The 18885-nt window shown below is 41.3% G+C and overlaps 3 protein-coding genes across 20 annotated transcripts in view; 1 reads left to right on the forward strand and 2 right to left on the reverse strand.

Annotated features, from left to right (window-relative positions):
* Positions 1-1843, reverse strand: part of L2HGDH (L-2-hydroxyglutarate dehydrogenase) — a 69274-nt gene extending 67431 nt beyond the window's left edge. For 2 of the 4 annotated variants that reach the window (XR_010130859.1, XM_004055152.5), the window contains exon 1: positions 483-742. Coding sequence is in view for 1 of the 4 variants with exons in the window: in XM_004055152.5 (XP_004055200.1) it covers positions 483-622 (140 nt within the window). In the remaining 3 variants the exon portion in view is untranslated. Of the gene's footprint in view, positions 1-482; positions 743-1721 lie in introns of those variants that run through there. The other 2 variants (XM_063698300.1, XM_063698303.1) reach the window with 2 other exon arrangements.
* Positions 18-15215, forward strand: DMAC2L (distal membrane arm assembly component 2 like). 10 transcript variants are annotated; one of them, XM_055361478.2, is made up of 6 exons: positions 771-857; positions 9610-9872; positions 9979-10090; positions 11024-11232; positions 12450-12621; positions 14114-15215. In XM_055361478.2, exons 3-6 carry the CDS (start codon positions 9984-9986, stop codon positions 14226-14228), a joined length of 603 nt encoding a protein of 200 aa, XP_055217453.2. In that variant the 5' UTR covers positions 771-857; positions 9610-9872; positions 9979-9983; the 3' UTR covers positions 14229-15215. The 10 variants fall into 10 exon arrangements, with proteins under 10 accessions (XP_018865238.3, XP_018865237.3, XP_055217456.1 ...); XM_031001782.3 differs by lacking the exon at positions 9610-9872 and adding an exon at positions 3060-3095 and having other exon boundaries at positions 803-857; XM_019009693.4 differs by lacking the exons at positions 771-857; positions 9610-9872 and adding an exon at positions 18-326.
* Positions 14841-18885, reverse strand: part of CDKL1 (cyclin dependent kinase like 1) — a 71057-nt gene continuing 67012 nt past the window's right edge. For all 6 annotated transcript variants that reach the window (XM_019009691.4, XM_004055148.5, XM_055361474.2 and 3 more), the window contains one exon: positions 14841-18634. In XM_019009691.4, coding sequence (XP_018865236.2) covers positions 18527-18634 — 108 coding nt within the window. In that variant the 3' untranslated portion in view covers positions 14841-18526. The remainder of the gene's footprint in view (positions 18635-18885) is intronic.

An 18885-nucleotide genomic window follows, 5' to 3' on the forward strand; every position in this document is an offset into this window, starting at 1 on the left:
CTGCCTCCGACGGGGGCAACACCATGCGGGGTGTGCCAGGAACTGATTTAAGACTGTATTCAGATCTTCCAAGCAACGCCAAAGACTCCAGCTTATAAACAGCATATTTGATTGCTTATACTGTGTGCTAGGTCCTTTTATCCTTCAAATGACCACCTACAGGAGAGACTAAGGTCCAATTCACAACTGAGCCTTTAAGGAGGTTAAGTAACTAGCCCAGAGTTCAACAGAAAGTGGACGGGTTGTTCAAAGCCAGAGCCACTCCTGACCTCTACTCTATACACTGCCTTTCCTCCGGCCCGTAAATACAACGAATGAACCTGCAGGTTGGTAGCTCCTGGGATCCGAGGTTGGAGTGCCACAGGACCCCAACCTGCTCTCACCCCGGGACAGGGAAATACGAACAGGGGCACAGGTCCACCACCAGGTGCCTCCGCGAGGGGCAGCAGCGCAGGCGGCGGGGAGGACCAGCGGCCACTCACCTGCTGCTGGCGCTGCGGCTACCTCCACACAGCCGTCTTGGCCTCCCAGACGCGAACCCGCACGCCCCAGGGGAGCCACCGGCGAAACTCCCGCGGGCCCGTCCGCAGGCACCAACCAAATAACGCAGCGCTGGCACCATCCCCTACGCACGCTCCCCTCCCTCAGCGCTCAGAAGAAGCCACTTGACCCTCCACCGCCGAGGACCCGCGCTCTTTAGCCCCGCCCCTCACGCGGGGGCCAATGAAGTGGCGCGCCTTCGCCCCATGTGGGAGAGGCTGCGGTGGCCAATAGGCGCGTGCGTCGGAGGGCGAAGGGCCGGCCAGGGTGCCGCAGTCGCGGGGACGCTGGCTCGCTCCCTCCCTCCCTCCGACGCTGTGAGTAGAGAAGCTAGGCCCCGAGCCGGGCGGGACTAGGGTGGTGGTTGTGTTCTGCCCTCGCCCGTCGCCAACGCTGGGCTGACTGAAAACCTGGCCCTTTGGGTCGCGCGTCTTCGACCTTCACCGCCATGCGGACATGGGGCCGTGGGAGAAACTCTGGGCGGGATTACGGTGAAAATTCTTGTTTGGGCGGGCCCAGCGGCTTCTTTCTTCCTGCTCGCCTTCGGCCCCGACCTCGCCCCGCCCCCGCTCCAGCTCCAGCCGGGTCCTCGCTCGGCCCCGCACGCGGCCCGCGGTAGACGGAGGGCCTGGGCACCCACCGTCTCCATCCCGGCCCCAGCCCAGTCGAGCGTCCACTAGAAGGGCGCTCCCTGTCCGGCCCTAATCCTCGCTCCTCACGGAGGCTCTTTTGTCACAGCGAAGACTGACAGCCCGCAGTCTTCTGGACTTCTTTTATGGGGCTCCTGGCGGTGCTATTCATTCAGTCATTGATTCGTCTTGTAAATATCGAGCGCCTGCTCTGTACTCGACCCGGCACTGGGTACCGGAAGAACCAGACAGCTCGGTTTTTGCCACCATTTATAAGTCTGTGTCCTTTTCTTGAGTACTGAACCGAGATACAGTTTTAAATGTGCTGTGCGGTCTCTGAGCAGCGACTCACCTGTGCAGGTCACTTCACCTGATTCCCTTTATGTAAAAATGAGGGCGATGGGCTGTGTAATCTCTAAAGGACCTTCTAACTCTTTAAAATTATCACTGTGCCAGTGTTGCTAACACTCATTCTGTATGCTTGATGGCAGTTTTTAATTTTTAGGGTTAGGACAGCTGAACATAACAAATAGAATTATACAGATTTATTACCAGAAGGACTTCGTGTGCCTCTAAGAATCTTGGTTCCAGTCTTTGGTCAGGTAGCTCCAGGAAATCACTTCACCTCTTTGCCTCAGACCCTCCTCTGTGAACTAGGAATGTTAGCAGTGTCTCCCTAGTCTTAGGGCCGTTGAGCGGATTACACGAGATAAGGTCATCAGGTGTTTAGCACAGTGAAGCATTTGCTACGTGATGGCATTTATTATGGTTAAAGGGTTTTACCACCAGAACAGTGGTACATAGTTTGCTTTATTTGTTAAAACAATGTAGAATATTGCCTGCTTGTTCCATCACAGATGAAAAAAAGAGATGGTTATTCAACTTTGTGAGGTAATTGTGGATTCCCATGCAATTGTAAGATTAGAGATTCTGTGTACCCTTTACCCAGTCTTCCCAGTGGTAGCATCTTGCAAAACTAGTACCATATCACAACCAGGTAATTGACATTCACACAGTCCATTGATCTCATTCAGATTCCTCATTTTGTATTAGTGTTCTCTGTGTATATTTAGTTCTATATGGTTATCAGGTGTGTAGATTCTTGTATCCACCACCACAGTCAAGGTACAGCCCAGGTCCATCACCACAAGGGTCCCTCCAGTTGCCCTTTTATAACCACAACTTACCTTTGCAGCCCCACCCAATCTATTCTCTGTTTCTAAAATTTTGTTATATCAAGAATGTTACATAAATGTAATTATTGTAATTATACAGTATGTAACTTTTATTGACTCTTTTTCATTCAGCATAATCCCTTGAGATATATCCAAACTGTTACATATATCAGTAGTTCCTTCGTTTTTATTACTGAGTGGTATTCCATAATGTAGATGTACTACAGTATTGATATGGTTTGGCTGTGTCCCCACCCAAATCTCATCTTGAATTGTAACTCACAATTCCCATGTATTGTGGGAGGAACCAGGTGGGAGGTGATTGAATTATGGAGGCAGGTCCTTCCTGTGCTGTTCTCCAGATAGTGAATGAGCCTCACAAGATGTGATGGTTTTAAAAACGGGAGGTTTCCCTGCACAAGTTCTTTCTTTGCATGCTGCCATCCATGTAAGATGTGACTTGCTCCTCCTTGCCTTCCACCATGATTGTGAGGCCTCCCCAGCCATGTGGAACTGTAAGTCCATTAAACCTCTTTTTCTTCTCGGTCTCGGGTATGTCTTTATCAGCAGTGTGAAAATGGACTAATACAAGTACATTCAACTGTTCACTCATTGAAGGACATTTGAGTTGTTTCTAGTTTTTAGCTATTGTGAATCAAGCAGCTGTGAACATGAGTGTACAGCCTTTTGTGTGAACCTGTTTTTGTTTCTCTAGGATAAGTGCCCAAGAGTACAATTGCTGGGTCATATGGTAAGTGCATGTTTATTTTTTATTTTTATTTTTGAGACAGGGTTATGCTCTGTTGCCCAGGCTGGAGTGCAGTGGTGCAATCTCAACTCACTGCGGCCTCTGCCTCCTGGTCTCAAGCAATTCTCCTGCCTCAGCCTCCTGAGTAGCTGGGACTATAGGCACATGCCACCACGCCCGGCAAACTCTCATGTTTTTAGTAGAGATGCGGTTTTGCCATGTTGGCCGGGCTGGTCTTGAACTCCTGACCTCAAGCGATCTGCCTACCTCAGCCTCCCAAAGTGCTGGGATTACAGGCGTGAGCCACTGCACCCAGCCTATTGTATCATTCTTTTTTATTTATTTGCTTATTTATTTTTTTGAGACAGAGTCTCGCTCTGTCGCCCAGGCTGGAGTGCAGTGGCATGATCTCAGCTCACTGCAAGCTCTGCCTCCCGGGTTCACACCATTCTCCTGTTTCAGCCTCCTGAGTAGCTGGGACTATAGGCGCCCGCCACTATGCCCGGCTAATTTTTTATATTTTTAGTAGAGACAGGGTTTCACCGTGTTAGCCAGGATGGTCTCGATCTCCTGGCTTTGTGATCCACCCACCTCGGCCTCCCAAAGTGTTGGGATTACAGACATGAGCCACTGCACCCAGCCTATTATGTCATTCTTATGCCTTTGCATCCTCATAGCTTAGCTCCCACTTTTGAGTAAGAACATACGATGTTTGGTTTTCCGTTCCTGAGTTACTTCACTTAGAATAATAAACTCCAGGCCAGGTGCAGTGGCTCACGCCTGTAATCCCAGCACTTTGGGAGGCCAAGGCAGGTGGATCACGAGGTCAGGAGATTGAGACCATCTTGGTCAACATGGTGAAACCCCATCTCTACTAAAATACAAAAAATTAGCCGGGCGTGGTGGCACATGCCTGTAATCCCAGCTACTTGGGAGGCTGAGGCAGGGGAATCACTTGAACCTGGGAGGCAGAGGTTGCAGTGAGCTGAGATTGTGCCACTGCACTCCAGCCTGGCGACAGAGCAAGATTCTGTTTCACAAAAAAAAAAAAAAAAAAAAAAAAAAAAAAATTCCAATCCTATTCAGGTTGCTGCGAATGCCATTAATTCATTGCTTTTTATGGCTAACTAGTATTCCATCATATATATATACCACAGCTTCTTTATCCACTCATTGATTGATGGGCATTTGGGTTGGTTCCACATTTTTTGCAGTTGCAGATTGTGCTGCTATAAACATGCGTGTGCAAGTATCTTTTTTGTATAATGACTTCCTTTCCTCTGGGTAGCTACCCAGTAGTGGAATTGCTCGATCAAATGGTAGTTCTAATTTTAGTTATTTAAGGAATCTCCACACTGTTTTCCATAGTGGTTGTACTAGTTTACATTCCCACCAGCAGTGTAGAAGTGTTCCCTTTTCACCATATCCACGCCAACATCTATTTTTTTTTAATTTTTTGATTATGGCCATTCTGGCGGGAGTAAGGTGGTATCACATTGTGGTTTTGATTTGCATTTTCCTGATCATTAGTGATGTTGAGCATTTTTTCATGTTTCTTGGCCATTCATATATCTTATTTTGAGAATTGTCTTCATGTCCTTAGCCCACTTTTTGATGGGATTGTTTTTTTCTGCTAATTTGTTTGAGTTCATTGTAGATTCTATATGGTAGTCTTCTGTCAGATGTATAGATTGTGAAGATTTTCTCCCACTATGTGGGTTGTCTGTTTACTCTGCTGACTGTTCCTTTTGCCACGCAAAAGCCTTTAGTTTAATTAAGTCCCAACTATTTATCTTTGTTTTTATTGCATTTGCTTTTGGGTTCTTGGTCATGAAACCCTTGCCTAAGCCAATGTCTAGAAGGGTTTTTCTGATGTTATCTTCTAGAATTTTTATAGTTTCAGGTCTTAGATGTAAGTCCCTGATCCATCTTGAGTTGATTTTTGTATAAGGTGAGAGATGAGGATCCAGTTTCATTCTCCTACATGTGGCTTGCCAGTTATCCCAGTACCATGTGTTGAATAGGGTGTCCTTTCCCCACTTTATATGTTTGTTTGTTTTGTTGAAGATCAGTTGGCTATAAGTATTTGGGTTTCTTTCTAGGTTCTCTGTTCTGTTCCATTGGTGTATGTGCCTATTTTTATACCAGTACCATGCTGTTTTGGTGACTATGGCCTTATAGTATAGTTTGAAATCAGGTAATGTCGTGCCTCCAGATTTATCTTTTTGCTTAGTCTTGCTTTGGCTATGTGGGCTCTTTTTTGGTTCCATATGAATTTTAGGATTGTTTTTTCTAGTTCTCTGAAGAATGATGGTATTTTTATGGGAATTGTATTGATGGGAAGACTAATATCCAGAATCTGCAATGAACTTGAAGCAATTTGTAGATTGCTTTTGGCAGTATGATCATTTTCACAATGTTGACTCTACCCATCCATGAGCATGGGATGTGTTTCCATTTGCTTATGTCGTCTATTATTTCTTTCAGCAGTGTTTTGTAGTTTTCCTTTTAGAGGTCTTTCATCTCCTTGGTTAGGCATATTCCTAAGTATTTTTTTTTTTTTTTTTTGCGGCTATTATAAAAGGGGTTGAGTTCTTGGTTTGATTCTCAGCTAGGTCACTGTTGGTGTATACGAAAGGTACTAATTATGTCATTAATTTTGTATTCTGAAACTTTGCTGAATTCATTTGTTGGTTCTAGGAGCTTTTTGGAGGAGTCTTTAGGGTTTTCTAGGCATACAATCATATCATTAGCAAATAGCAACTTTGACTTCCTCTTTACCGATTTGGATGCCTTTTATTTCTTTCTCTTGTCTGATTGCTCTAGCTAGGACTTCCAGTACTATGTTGAATAGAAGTGATGAGAGTGGGGCTGGGTGCCGTGGCTCACGCCTGTAATCCCAGCGCTTTGGGAGGCCAAGGCGGGTGGATCACCTGAGGTCAGGAGTTCAAGACCAGCCTGGCCAACATGGTGAAACCCCATCTCTACTAAAAATACAAAAAATTAGCCGGACGTGGTGGTGGGCGCCTGTAATCCCAGCTACTCGGAAGGCTGAGGCAGGACAATCGCTTGAACCCAGGAGGCAGAGGTTGCAGTGAGCTGAGGTCATGCCATTGCACTCCAGTCTGGGCAACAAGAGTGAAACACTATCTCCAAAAAAAAAAAAAAGGGGGTGGTGGTGGTGAGAGTCGGCATCCTTATCTTGTTCCAATTCTTGGAGGGAATGCTTTAAACTTTCCCCGTTCATATTATGTTGGCTGTGGGTTTGTCATAGATGGCATTTATTACTTTGAGGTATGTCCCTTGTATGCCAATTTTGCGGAGGGTTTTAATCACAAAGGGATGCTGGATTTTGTCAAATGCTTTTTCTGCATCTATTGAGATGATCATGTGATTTTTGTTTTTAATTGTGTTTATGTGGCATATAATATTTATTGACTTGTGTATGTTAAGCCATTTGTGCATCCCTGGTATGAAACTCAATCATGGTGGATTATCTATGGCAGCAGTAATTTAGTAGTGGTTATTTTCTAATTTGCGTTTAACTGGGTTCTTTTAATTTATTAGAGCTAGATTCACTAACTTACCACTAGAGGTCTCCTCTTTCCCTATAGAAAGCGTTCCCAAAGGCAACTGTTTGGACTCAAGTAGGAATAATTTGCAAAATCATTAGCAAAGTTGCAGTTGAAATGTAAAAACCTACCAATTTTTGTTACCTCTATTGCCAAATATAAATTTAATTTTTATGTTTAAAACATTTTAAGTCTAATATCTTGTGTTTTTAGAGATTACAGCCGAAGTAAATTTGGCCTTTCGTTTAAGCTAAATTATAAGATGGGCCAAAATGAATCAAGCAAAAATATTCAGTTTTCAAAGACCACCCTAATTCACCTGCTTAATAACAGTTTAACTGGTTTTACCTTTCTCCATGGAAACATGTCAACCATTGAAGACTATTAATAAACAAATATTTATTAAACTTTTGCATTATGCTGAGAAAAATGGAAATGAATAAGATGCCATCCTTGTTCTTTCTTTTACTTTGCATACTCTTTTTTCGTTCTAACTGGAATTTTTTTTTTTCATATTCTGCTTCTGCTTCTAGACTAACTGAAAACTTAATCATTAAGACCCATTTCAAAAGACACCTCTAGTGTGAAGGCCTTCTTCTCACTCCCTTCTCTAGATTCTCATGGCATTTGTTCACACCTCTATTATCCAGTCACGTTGGGTGTTATTTATCTCTTTATATGTTATCTCTCTTTATTAAAATTATGTGTTCTATGAGGTCAGGAACCTTGTCTTTCTGTGTGTCTCTTTCTCCTTTGTTCTTGTTTTTGTTTGTTTTGTCTTACCATTGTTGCCTTTGCACTAAGTATAGCAGACATTCAATAAACATTTTTTGAGCGAATGAATGAATGGACATGGCATTTGAGTAAGGTCTTGAGGTTGGGTGGGATTTCCACAGATTGATGGTGATGGGGGAGGGAGGCTAAGAGAAAACAGCCTGAGTAGAAGCTGGGAAAGCCCATATTTGTAAATAAGATTGACAACTAATAGAGTTATTCAAGGTGGGCACAGGCAGAGAGCGCTTTAACAAAAAGTTGGAAAGGGTTGAGAACATGATAAGAGGTAGTGGAGCACAGGCTTGCAGTAATGAAGACGGCTATGGTGGAAAAGGGATGAAAGGGTAGTTGGTTCTGTCTTCAGTTCACATCTCTCACTGTTCCACGGCCTCAGCATCCTCAATCACTTCCTCAGCTCTAAGGTGTTTCCCTCTCAGGTATCTTTCTAGTCCTCTTCTTTCTCTTGAATTCCAGAACCATGTAATGATTGAGGAAAGGACCCTGGGCTGGTAGAGAACTGGGTTCAGGTTTCAACACTGCCACCAATTAGTCATGAAACATTGAGCAAGTCCCTTTAAACACATGCATTTATTAATACCCCACCTTGTTTCAGAAAGGATTTAGGATGTCAGGAAGTTACTTAATATCAGGGCTTCAGTTTCCTCACCTCTAAATGAGAGATTTCATCCAGGTGATCTAAATTCCTTACAGCTCTAATGTTTTGTGACCTGTGATTCCAATGATTTGTTGGTCATCTGCACTTAGAAATCCTGCTAACACTTAGTATGTAGATTATGAAAAACTAAAAGAAAAAAATCTGAACCTATAACCCTGTTCTCCTAATGTGATTTCTTTTAATGGCATCACCATCCTACTACCAGTGACCCAGGGCCAAAACTTGGTGTCATTTTCAACTCCTCTAGCCCTTGCCCCTACATCTCACTTAACTGAGTCATATGGAACTAACTCTGTAATGTCATTCCCATCCTTCCCCAACTAGGCCCTTTCGTATGGCCTCATGTGATTGAGGCCCTTGCTGACTGGCTTTCCCATTCTGTTGACCCTTAATCTTGATGCTGCTGAGTAAATTTCTTGAAGCACAACCGTAACAATGCCAGTGCTTTGTTCTATTTTATTTATTTATTTATTTTTGAGATGGAGTCTCGCTCTGTTGTCCAGGCTGGAGTGCAGTATGGTGCAATCTCAGCTCACTGCAATCTCTGCCTCCCGGGTTCAAGCGATTCTCCTGCCTCAGCCTCCCAAGTAGCTGGGACTACAGGCGCGTGCCACCATGCCTGGCTAATTTTTTTTTTTTTTTTTTTTTTTTTTTTTTTTTTTTGGTATTTTTAGTAGAGACAGAGTTTCACTGTGTTAGCCAGGATGGTCTCGATATCCTGACCTCGTGATCTGCCTGCCTCGGCCTCCCAAAGGCCAGTGCTTTGTTCAGAAACCTCGGTGACTCCCTGCTACATACAGAATACAGTCCAAATTCCCTGGCTGAGCATGCAAAACACTTCACGACCTGACTCTGCAAGTTGCCTGCCTCTTCTCATGACTCACATGTGCTAGTGAAACTGAAAATAACATGCCTTAAATGTTCCTGCTTCAGCTAATAATCTGGCATAATTTTTCCTGGCACCTTTGTTTGTTGAAATCCTTTCTGTCCTTATTTTAACTCTTTTGAGGCATTTATCGAGTTCTGTCACTTATTTTAACTACTTGGTAACGTGTCTTAGCCCACTCCATCCTGCATTTAATTGTCAGATGCTCAAAGCAAACACCATGTTTCATTTATCTTTGTCTCCCCATCTCCCCCTCCCTGCCACATCCAGTCCCCTGCACACACCTAGCATACTACTAGGGAAACTTGAATTGAGGTCAATCAAATCGAAACCTACTCCAGGAATCACTTTCTCAAATTATGGTTATACATTTTGACAGCTGGAAATTAAGCAAATCATCTCATTTTACAAATGAGAAAACCAGAGGTCAGAGAGGTGAAGTTACTTGCCCAGTCTTTCCCAGCTGCCCTTAAAACAGTTTTTTTTGTTTACACTGCTCTGGTAACACCACTTGCAGCCTTGTCATAGGTAGATCTATTTTCATGTCTCCTCTTCTTTCCTGGATGCAAGCATCTTAACCTTGACACGTTGCTCTTTCGGTGATTTTAGTGTGTCATTTTGATGCTGGAAATATAGATGGGGAATAGAGGAGCCAGCTTCAGCAAATTCATAGCTACAGCGTCTGAATGGACACTAGATGGCAGTACGACAGACAGACTCCAGTTGAGGTTTCAACAGTGGAACTTAACGTTCTAGCCGGAAGGAGCCTTAGACACCATCCAGTCCAACCCCTCATTTTTTTGCAGCAAACAAATAAAAAACCCCAAGAACAAGAAACAGGAGTGACTTGCTCAGTAATTGTTGAGTGGCAAGTGAGTCATCAGCTTTATCAGTACAAGAGCATTGACTCTGAAGTAAGTTGCTATATGTATGGGACTCTGATGATGATCTAATGTAAGTACTGTTTTGTGTGTCTAGATCAAATGATGCTGTTTGGAAAAATTTCCCAGCAGTTGTGTGGCGTAAAGAAACTCCCATGGTCATGTGACTCCAGATACTTCTGGGGCTGGTTGAATGCAGTGTTTAATAAGTAAGTTATTCTAAATAAAGTAAAGAAATGTGGAGATGGTTACAGCTAAATAAGTTCCCAATAGCTTGTTTGGCTATTTCTCATATTTCAAATGTTATTTTAACAGTTTGTGCAGTGTGATCCTAATTTTGTTTACAAACAAACAAAACCCACACAAACATGGAAAAAACACCAGAAAAATAGATTACAAAATATTAATTGTGGCTGTTTGAGTTGCAGGATTTCAGTGATTTTTCTTACTTGTCCTTTTGATATATTTCAAGTTTTCTAAAACATTTTATAATCAGAAAAACTTATTAAATATAATTTTAAAGTATTTTATTTTTATGACTTTTTAAAGGAATGTAGTTAACCTTTTGAATTCTATCAAAGTAACTTGGGTTTTCAAAAAATTAGTGGGTGGCACACTTAGAAATGTCATTTTGAAACTTGAAACTAACCTTCTAATTACTTAATACAGCATTATGATCACTAGCTAGAGAAAAAAGCATATGTAGAAATTAATAAATATCACTTAATGAGATTAATTTGACCACAGATTCAGAATTATTTTCTCTTTAATCTTTTGTTATTAATACAAATTCTAACCAAGTATAGTCATTCGTAGAATAGTTACTAAGTATCTCTGGTGTCAAGCACTGTACTGTATGTGAATCAATGAAACGTTGTGTCTGATAAATTCATATAAAAATAATACGCCTTGACAGCGTTCACTTGGAAACAAAAACAAAACTAAAAAAGTTAGCAGATAGACTGCAGGTTTTTTTGTTTTTGTTTTTGTTTTTTTGCATGGATCTCACTAATACATTTATCTTCCTCCTCAGTCACTTGAAATGAAAATTTGTTGCGTTCTGTATTATTTATGTCAGTTAATATAGTTAACAAGCTAGTGATTATTGTAAAAGCAAACTGCTTTTTTTCTCTTGCCAACAGGGTGGATTATGATCGCATCAGGGATGTTGGCCCTGACAGGGCGGCATCCGAGTGGTTGCTGCGCTGTGGGGCCATGGTGCGCTACCATGGCCAGGAGAGGTGGCAGAAGGACTACAACCACCTTCCAACAGGCCCTCTGGACAAATACAAGATTCAGGCGATCGACGCCACCGACTCTTGTATCATGAGCATTGGATTTGATCACATGGGTAACTACCCTATCGTTTTGCTAATAGAAAATGCAGATGATTTGCAGTGACCATTTTGTTGCAGTTGACTCACGATTATAGTCATAGGTATGTCCTTTTTGCCCATTTCATTATAGTCAAGTTTGTTTCTTCCTGTGTTTGATATTTATTTTCAAATTAAATTGAGGTTACAGACACCTTCCTCCTCTCACTAAGCTTGTTTCTATATGTCTCCAGTCTTTGGTTTATTGACTTAAAATGCAGGGCCTTGTTTGTCAAACTATCTTTGTCAAACTTCTGTCATTGAGAAGCCCTCAATAATGCAGGAATAATTATATCCACACAGCTTCTGCTTACGTGGGCATTTTTTTTTCTTTCTTTCTTTCTTTTTTTTTTTTTTTTTTTTGAGACAGAGTCTCGCTCTGTCGCCCAGGCTGGAGTGCAGTGGTGCGATCTCGGCTCACTGCAAGCTCTGCCTCCCGGGTTCACGCCGTTCTCCTGCCTCAGCCTCCTGAGTAGCTGGGACTATAGGCGCCCGCCACCATGCCCGGCTAATTTTGTTTTTGTATTTTTAGTAGAGATGGCGTTTCACCGTGTTAGCCAGGATGGTCTCGATCTCCTGACCTCGTGATCCGCCTGCCTCGGCCTCCCAAAGTGCTGGGATTACAGGCGTGAGCCACTGCACCCGGCCTTTTTTTTTTTTTTGAGACAGAGTCTCACTCTGTCACCAAGGCTAGAGTGCAGTGGCGTGATCTTGGCTCACTGCAACCTCTACCTCCTGGGTTCAAGTGATTCTCCTGCCTCAGCCTCCCAAGTAGCTGGGACTACAGGTGTGCACTACCACGCCAGGCTAATTTTTCTATTTTTAGTAGAGACGAGGTTTTGCCGCGTTGGCCAGGCTGGTCTTGAATTCCTGACCTCAGGTGATCCACCCGCCTCAGCCTCCCAAAGTGCTGGGATTACAGGTGTGAGCCACTGGGCCTGGCCCTATGTGGGCATTTCTTTCCTCCAGTGTGTGGGCATCTGACTGCGGAATGGTCCTGTCCATCAGCACAAGCTCTATAGTGAATTCCTTATATGGTTAATAGGGTGAGCAGTCATTCCAGTTTTCATGGAACTAAGAGGTTTCCCAGGACATAGGACTTTCAGTCCTAAAACCAAGTCAGTCGTGGGCAAACCAGGACAGTTTGTCATCTTAGTGGTAAAGCAGATTCTTAATCTGTACTTTTTCTCCCCAGAGGGCCTAGAGCATGTTGAAAAAATAAGGCTGTGCAAGTGTCATTATATCGAAGATGACTGTTTGCTGAGACTTAGTCAACTTGAAAATTTACAAAAAACCGTATTGGAAATGGAAATAATATCCTGTGGGAATATCACAGACAAAGGCATCATTGCTTTGCGTCATTTAAGGTAGATGATCAAAGCCAAAGTGGAAACTTGATAATGCTGTTAAGGTGAATAGTTAGAATTTAATTGACTGTGAGGGGTGGTGTCTTTTTTTAGTTCTAAAAAAGATAATTTTAAAAAATGACCTCACTTTCATCTGTAATACTTTAAAACAGCTAAAATGATCAACCTTAATACATTAATGTTTTATTGAATTTTTTATAGAGTATATTTTAAAAAATTAAATCTACATTAAGCACCTAGCATGGTGCCTGCCACAGTAAGCCCTCAGTAAGCATCAACGATTATGCTTTCTCTCCTTTTTTTTTTTAAAGCAATTTCTCCTATGGTTTTGATATTTTCAAGACATTTGATATATACCTATTAGCATTTTACTGTGTAATTATTTTGCTTGAGGGGAAAAAAACCTTGAAATATTCACCTTTCTGTCTCTAGAGCCTAGAACACTGCCTGACACTGTAATAATCATCAAAAGCATGCATCCACTGGTTAGGAAAGCTGTTCTACATCCTCTTGTGCCACCAACCAGACCCATGCTTGGCCTGGAGCAAGTCACCTAATCCCAAATGCAAAAACAGATAATACTAGCGAGAATGTTTAATTCTAAAATTTGTAAGATTCTGAGTCTCATCGGCGTGATGAAAAAAGAATAGAAGTTTTTTTGTTTGTTTGTTTTTTTGAGACGGAGTCTTGCTTTTGTTGCCCAGGTTGGAGTACAGTGGCATGATCTTGGCTCACTACAACTTCCGCTTCCTGGGTTCAAGCGATTCTCCTGCATCAGCCTCCTGAGTAGCTGGGATTACAGGCGCCCACCACCACGCCCGGCTAATTTTTGTATTTTCAGTAGAGACGGGGTTTCGCCATGTTGGCCAAACTGGTCTCGAACTCCTGAACGCATGACCCACCCGCCTCGGCCTCCCAAAGTGCTGGGATTACAGGCGTGAGCCACCGTGCCCGGCCTAGAAGTTTGTTTAATCAAATCCCTGTGTTAGAGATCTCAACATTCAAATTATGTATCTAATTAATGTAGTTCTGCTTTAATATATAATGGATCTGCCAGTAACCTCAGTATCACAGGAAGTTTAAGAAATTTTAAACATTAGGACCAAAAGTACTAGATTGTTCATCTCTTACATTACTTGAAGCTTCAAAGCTTCATCTTTTAGTAGAAACTCTAGTATCTAAGAATTTTCCCAGCTTTTGCCCTTTTGGGGTTGAGATTCACATTTCATGTTTCACATGCAAAGAATATCTACATCATTATAAATATATATTTTATTTAGAATGATTCATCTAGAAATATTGACGTAACCCAAAGTCTGTGTTACTTCCTGGCATGAATTTCATCTCTAAGGCTACTGCTCTAAAAGTAATTTTGAAGGCATAGGGTGATACAGATTCATTTTCTACATAATTTTCTTTCTTTAAGTCAGTAAATTGAGTTTATTTTTAATGCTCTTGGCCAAATTGAAGTGACTTTTTTCTTTATTTGCAGAAACCTCAAATATTTGTTGTTAAGTGATCTTCCTGGAGTAAGAGAAAAAGAAAATCTTGTCCAAGCCTTTAAGACAGCACTGCCTTCTCTGGAACTAAAATTACAATTGAAGTAAAATAATGTGTCTTATTTCAGTATAAAGGATCATTTGAAACTGTTGATTCCAAACATCAACTAATATTATATAGTCATCAGTAGAATTATAAGGATACCATATCATGACATTTTAGAAGTGGAGAGTGCATCATATGTAGAAAATAAATATTCAGACGTGACTCATTAATGTTACTAAATTGGAAGTGAGAATTTATGAACATTAATTCATTTTAAGAAAAGTGCAGCCGGGCGCGGTGGCTCATGCCTGTAATCCTAGCACTTTGGGAGGCCAAAGCAGGCAGATCACCTGAGGTCAGGAGTTCAAGACCAACCATGGCCAACATGGTGAAACCCCATCTCTACTAAAAAAACAAAATTAGCTGAATGTGTGGTGCACGCCTTTAATCCCGGCTACTCTGGAGGCTGAGGCAGGCGAATCACTTGACTTGGGAGGTACAGGTTGCAGGGACCCGAGATTGTGCCACTGCACTCCAGCCTGGGTGACAGAGCGAGACTGTCTCAAAAAAAAGAAAAATGAAAACTAGGTAACATTTTAATTCTAATATATTCATTTAATATGTAAATCTATAGATATCTCTTGATGTAGATATTTATTTAGAATCCTTTAAAGTTATTTGTACAACAGATGTTTTTATTATAACAGTAATTTACATTTAACTTTAAAGTTAGTGAAGCATACTACCATAAATGCACAATTATGAAAAATTAGAAGCTAAATTACAGATTCATTGATGGAGTCAATTATGCAAAGTGGTCAGTGGTTGTTGAAGCATGCATTGCTTCAACAGGATTTGCGTGCATTTCCCATGATCCTGCATTCTTGTGTTCTTGATAGCATACAGACTTTCTCAGAATCAACAGTTGCTGCTTAATTTGTCTATTTTGTAAGCTTAGGCTACTATTTTATTAAAACTGGACATAGATACTTGGCTGAATACAAATAGTTTTGCAGATTGCAATATAATAAAGGACACAATAAAAACCAGTGGGCTATGCTTAGGTTTTTCTTGAAACCTAACATTCCTTTAGGCTGGGTGCCGTGGCTCGTGCCTGTAATCCCAGTGCTTTGGGAGGCTGAGGTGGGAGGATCACTTGAGACCAGGAGTTTGAGACCAATTTGGGCAACACAGCGAGACCCCATCTCTAAAAAAATTTTAAAAATTAGGCAGGCATGGTGGTGCATACCTGTAATCTCAGATACTTGGGAGGTTGAGGTGGTAGGATTGCTTGAGCTCAGGAGTTTGAGGCTGCAGTAAGCTATGATCACGGCCACTGCACACCAGCCTGGTAGCCTGGGTGAAAGGGGGAGACCCTGTCTCTTAAAAAAAAGGCTGGCCTGTAATCCCAGCACTTTTGAAGGCCAAGGCAGGCAGATCATTTGAGCCCAGGAGTTCAGGACGAGCCTGGGCAACATGGTAAAACCCTGTCTCTACCAAAAAATTAAAAAATAAAAAATAGCTGGGTATAGTGGCACCTGCCTGTAGTCCCAACTACTCAGGAGTCTGAGGTAGGAGGATCAGTTGAGCCTGGGAAGTCGAGGCTGCAGTGAGCCATGTTGGCACCACTGCACTCCAGCCTGGGCAACAGATTAAGACCCTGTCTCAAAAAAAAAAAAAAAAAGTCAAAAATAGATAAAACAGGTCTTCATTGTTACCTGTGAGAAATGGCCCTGATTCTATTACTCTTATATGCCAGCTTGTTTATAGATTTCTGTGTGTTTGATTTGAACTTTTTTTTTTTGAGACAGACTCTCACTCTGTTGCCCAGGTTGGAGTGCAGTGATGTGATCTCAGTTCATTGCAACCTCTGCCTCCCGGGTTCAAGCAGTTCTCTGCCTCAGCGTCCCAGGTAGCTGGGATTACAGGCGCCCACCACCACGCCCAGCTAATTTTTGTACTTTTAGTAGAGACAGGGTTTCACCATCTTGGCCAGACTGGTGTTGAACTCCTAACCTCAGGATCCACCCGCCTCGGCCTCCCAAAGTGCTGGGAGCCACCGCGTCCAGCCTGGTTTGAACATTATTAAGCTGTTGAATATAAACTTGAAAATAATTTTCTATGATACAGCTTTCAGGTAGAAAAATGAATTTTCGTTGTGTTTAACAACGTTGTGTTTAACAGCTTATACAAATAACACATAGTATAAATGGTAATTGCCACTGTCATTTTAAAAATCAGAAAATAGTAAATAAAAGGATGTGGGAGAGTCTCATGTGATACAGTGGAGATTTCATACCGAATAAAAGCATTATAAATATGGTTAAATTGAACATAAGCATAAATTTAACGGAACTCATTAGAAAAAAATAAGCCTTTTTTCTCAGGTTTGTTTCATTACTGTATGGTGAGACAACTGATTCACCACGATTTAGTCTAGAGCTACTTTTCTATTCTGAATAGTTTTTGGTAAAACTATTGGCTGAATTATTAGGCAGTTATAGTAATCTGCCTCCGTCAAGTGCATTTTCTTGGGTTAAGGAAAAAAAAATTTTTTTTTAACTATTCACGGAAGCTGGATGTTCTTCCTTGTCATTTGAATCAAGGCTGTCTAACAGGAATTGAATAATTCAGGGACTAGCATTTAACCCATATCAGGTCTAGGCAAGAAACGACATACATTAGGAAGCCTTAGGATATCATTAAACTGCCTAGGGTAGTCAAAATTATTGAATAGACACCAGACCTCAGTGGATTACTTAAGTAAATGGGGTCAGATGTCATCATGAAGAAAATTAACAGGAAGAAAATGAGAGTACAGAAGAAATGTTTTGAAAATAGAGTGAAATACAACTTTGAAGACCATGGCTGAGAAGTGCTAGGAATAGTGGCAGCATATCAACCAGAAATGGTGTTGAGCTGTAAGAAACAGACGTCAGGCTTCATATTGCCCTTGTGTCCAGGGGACAAGGATGAAAAAGCTTTTTGATTAAGAGCAGTAGACCAAATCAAAGCTAATTATGTCATTTTGGCCAGGCGCAGTGGCTCATGCCTGTAATGCCAGCACACTGGAAGGCCAAGGTGCTCAGATCACGTGAGCCCAGGAGTTCAAGACCAGCCTGGGGAACATGGCAAAACCCTGTCTCTACCAAAAAATACAAAAAAATTAGCCAGTATAGTGGCACATGCCTGCAGTCCCAGCTACTTGGGAGGCTGAGGTGGGAGGTTTGATATATATATATATATATATGTCATCATTTTAAGTCTCACTGTGCAAAGCTATGAGTCCTTAATACTTTGGACTACTTAGTGTAATATATTAGTTGTTAGAATAGCATATATATATACACATACACATACATACACATACAAACATAGTGCAAAAAGATGTTTCAGGGAAAACATCAGTTTACAACATAATGTCTTTCATGACTCAAGTAAAAGCTCACAAGTAATTTCTTCTGAAACCCAGATCACTGAATTACAGGTTTGCCTATAGATGTTCCAGGTCAAAGGCTGTGCCAGAGAGAATGAAATACTAATTATTTTCAGGCTGACAGGTTCAGTTCCTGCAAAGCCTGTAGGTCTTGCTCTACCCTTTGACTGCCTTAATCAGCTGCCGAGCTTCATGCCATTGTTTACAAGGGGAATTGGGTGAATAAATGTAGACAGATTACAGTAAATCCACCTTGCCTGCAAAAGTAACTAAGGTGTATCCTTTACTGATAAAGTAAGGATGAAATGTGGAAACATATAATTAAATAGATAAATTACCAAGTTTTTGTGATAATTCATATGCTTTTAAATATCTTGAACCTAAGTGTTACCCTCAAAATGTTTTAAAATATAAAAATCAAGAAATAGAGCAAGCAGGAAATGGGATTTTAAACATTTTGATTTCAAGAAATAGAACTATCTTAAATATGATGCTGAAGCAATCTGAGAGGCAGGAGATAGGACTCAGGCAACAGAGATCCGAAGAAATATATATGGGCATTTTGTAGTTCATTTTTCTTGTGTGGCATGTGGTACAACTGAAGCATAAATCTTTTTGATATCATCTAGTTTTGCCAGAGGTATGGGACAGTTCATATTCTGTCCATAAGTTCGGCTACTTACATAAACTGAAATACAAGTGCAACTCCAAACAGGTTTTTTCTTCTCTGGACACCATCATCAAGCATGGAAGACTGGATCTGGAATTTCCCTTCATATCTTGCCAATTGGCCTCCCAGTTTCTTGCTTATGTTTTCTCCTGGTGTGTTTTCAACATTGTAATTGTTTTCAATCAACTGTATAAGTTTTATTTTCTTCAAAGCATCTATTGATTCCTTTTTTAAAATCATGTCTCCTAGCTCCTTTAAATGTTTGGAAAACGGTAGTTAAGTTTCTTGGTATTACAGTAGTACTTCTTATTATCCAAAGCTGGAAGGATGCTGCTGCCAGTTAGCTGGGGTAGGTACTGCAACTAAAAATGCAAAACACAGAATTAGGTTCAAAACTGTGCCATGCATTTTTTTCATTATTTAGAATATATCACAAAAGAGGTAATTAAGCTTTTTAGTATAGAAGTACTTTTTTTGCACACAATCCAGGACTTGAGAGAGGATTAAATGTTTCAATTTGGTCTTGGCTTTTCCTTTTAAGTGTTTATATTAAAAAGGAAAAACATTCACATTAAAGAAGATTTAGAGAATATGAAAAGGGGAAAATCTACAT

Source organism: Gorilla gorilla, chromosome 15 (assembly GCF_029281585.2).
Source record: "Gorilla gorilla gorilla isolate KB3781 chromosome 15, NHGRI_mGorGor1-v2.1_pri, whole genome shotgun sequence".
Taxonomy (NCBI): domain Eukaryota; kingdom Metazoa; phylum Chordata; class Mammalia; order Primates; family Hominidae; genus Gorilla; species Gorilla gorilla.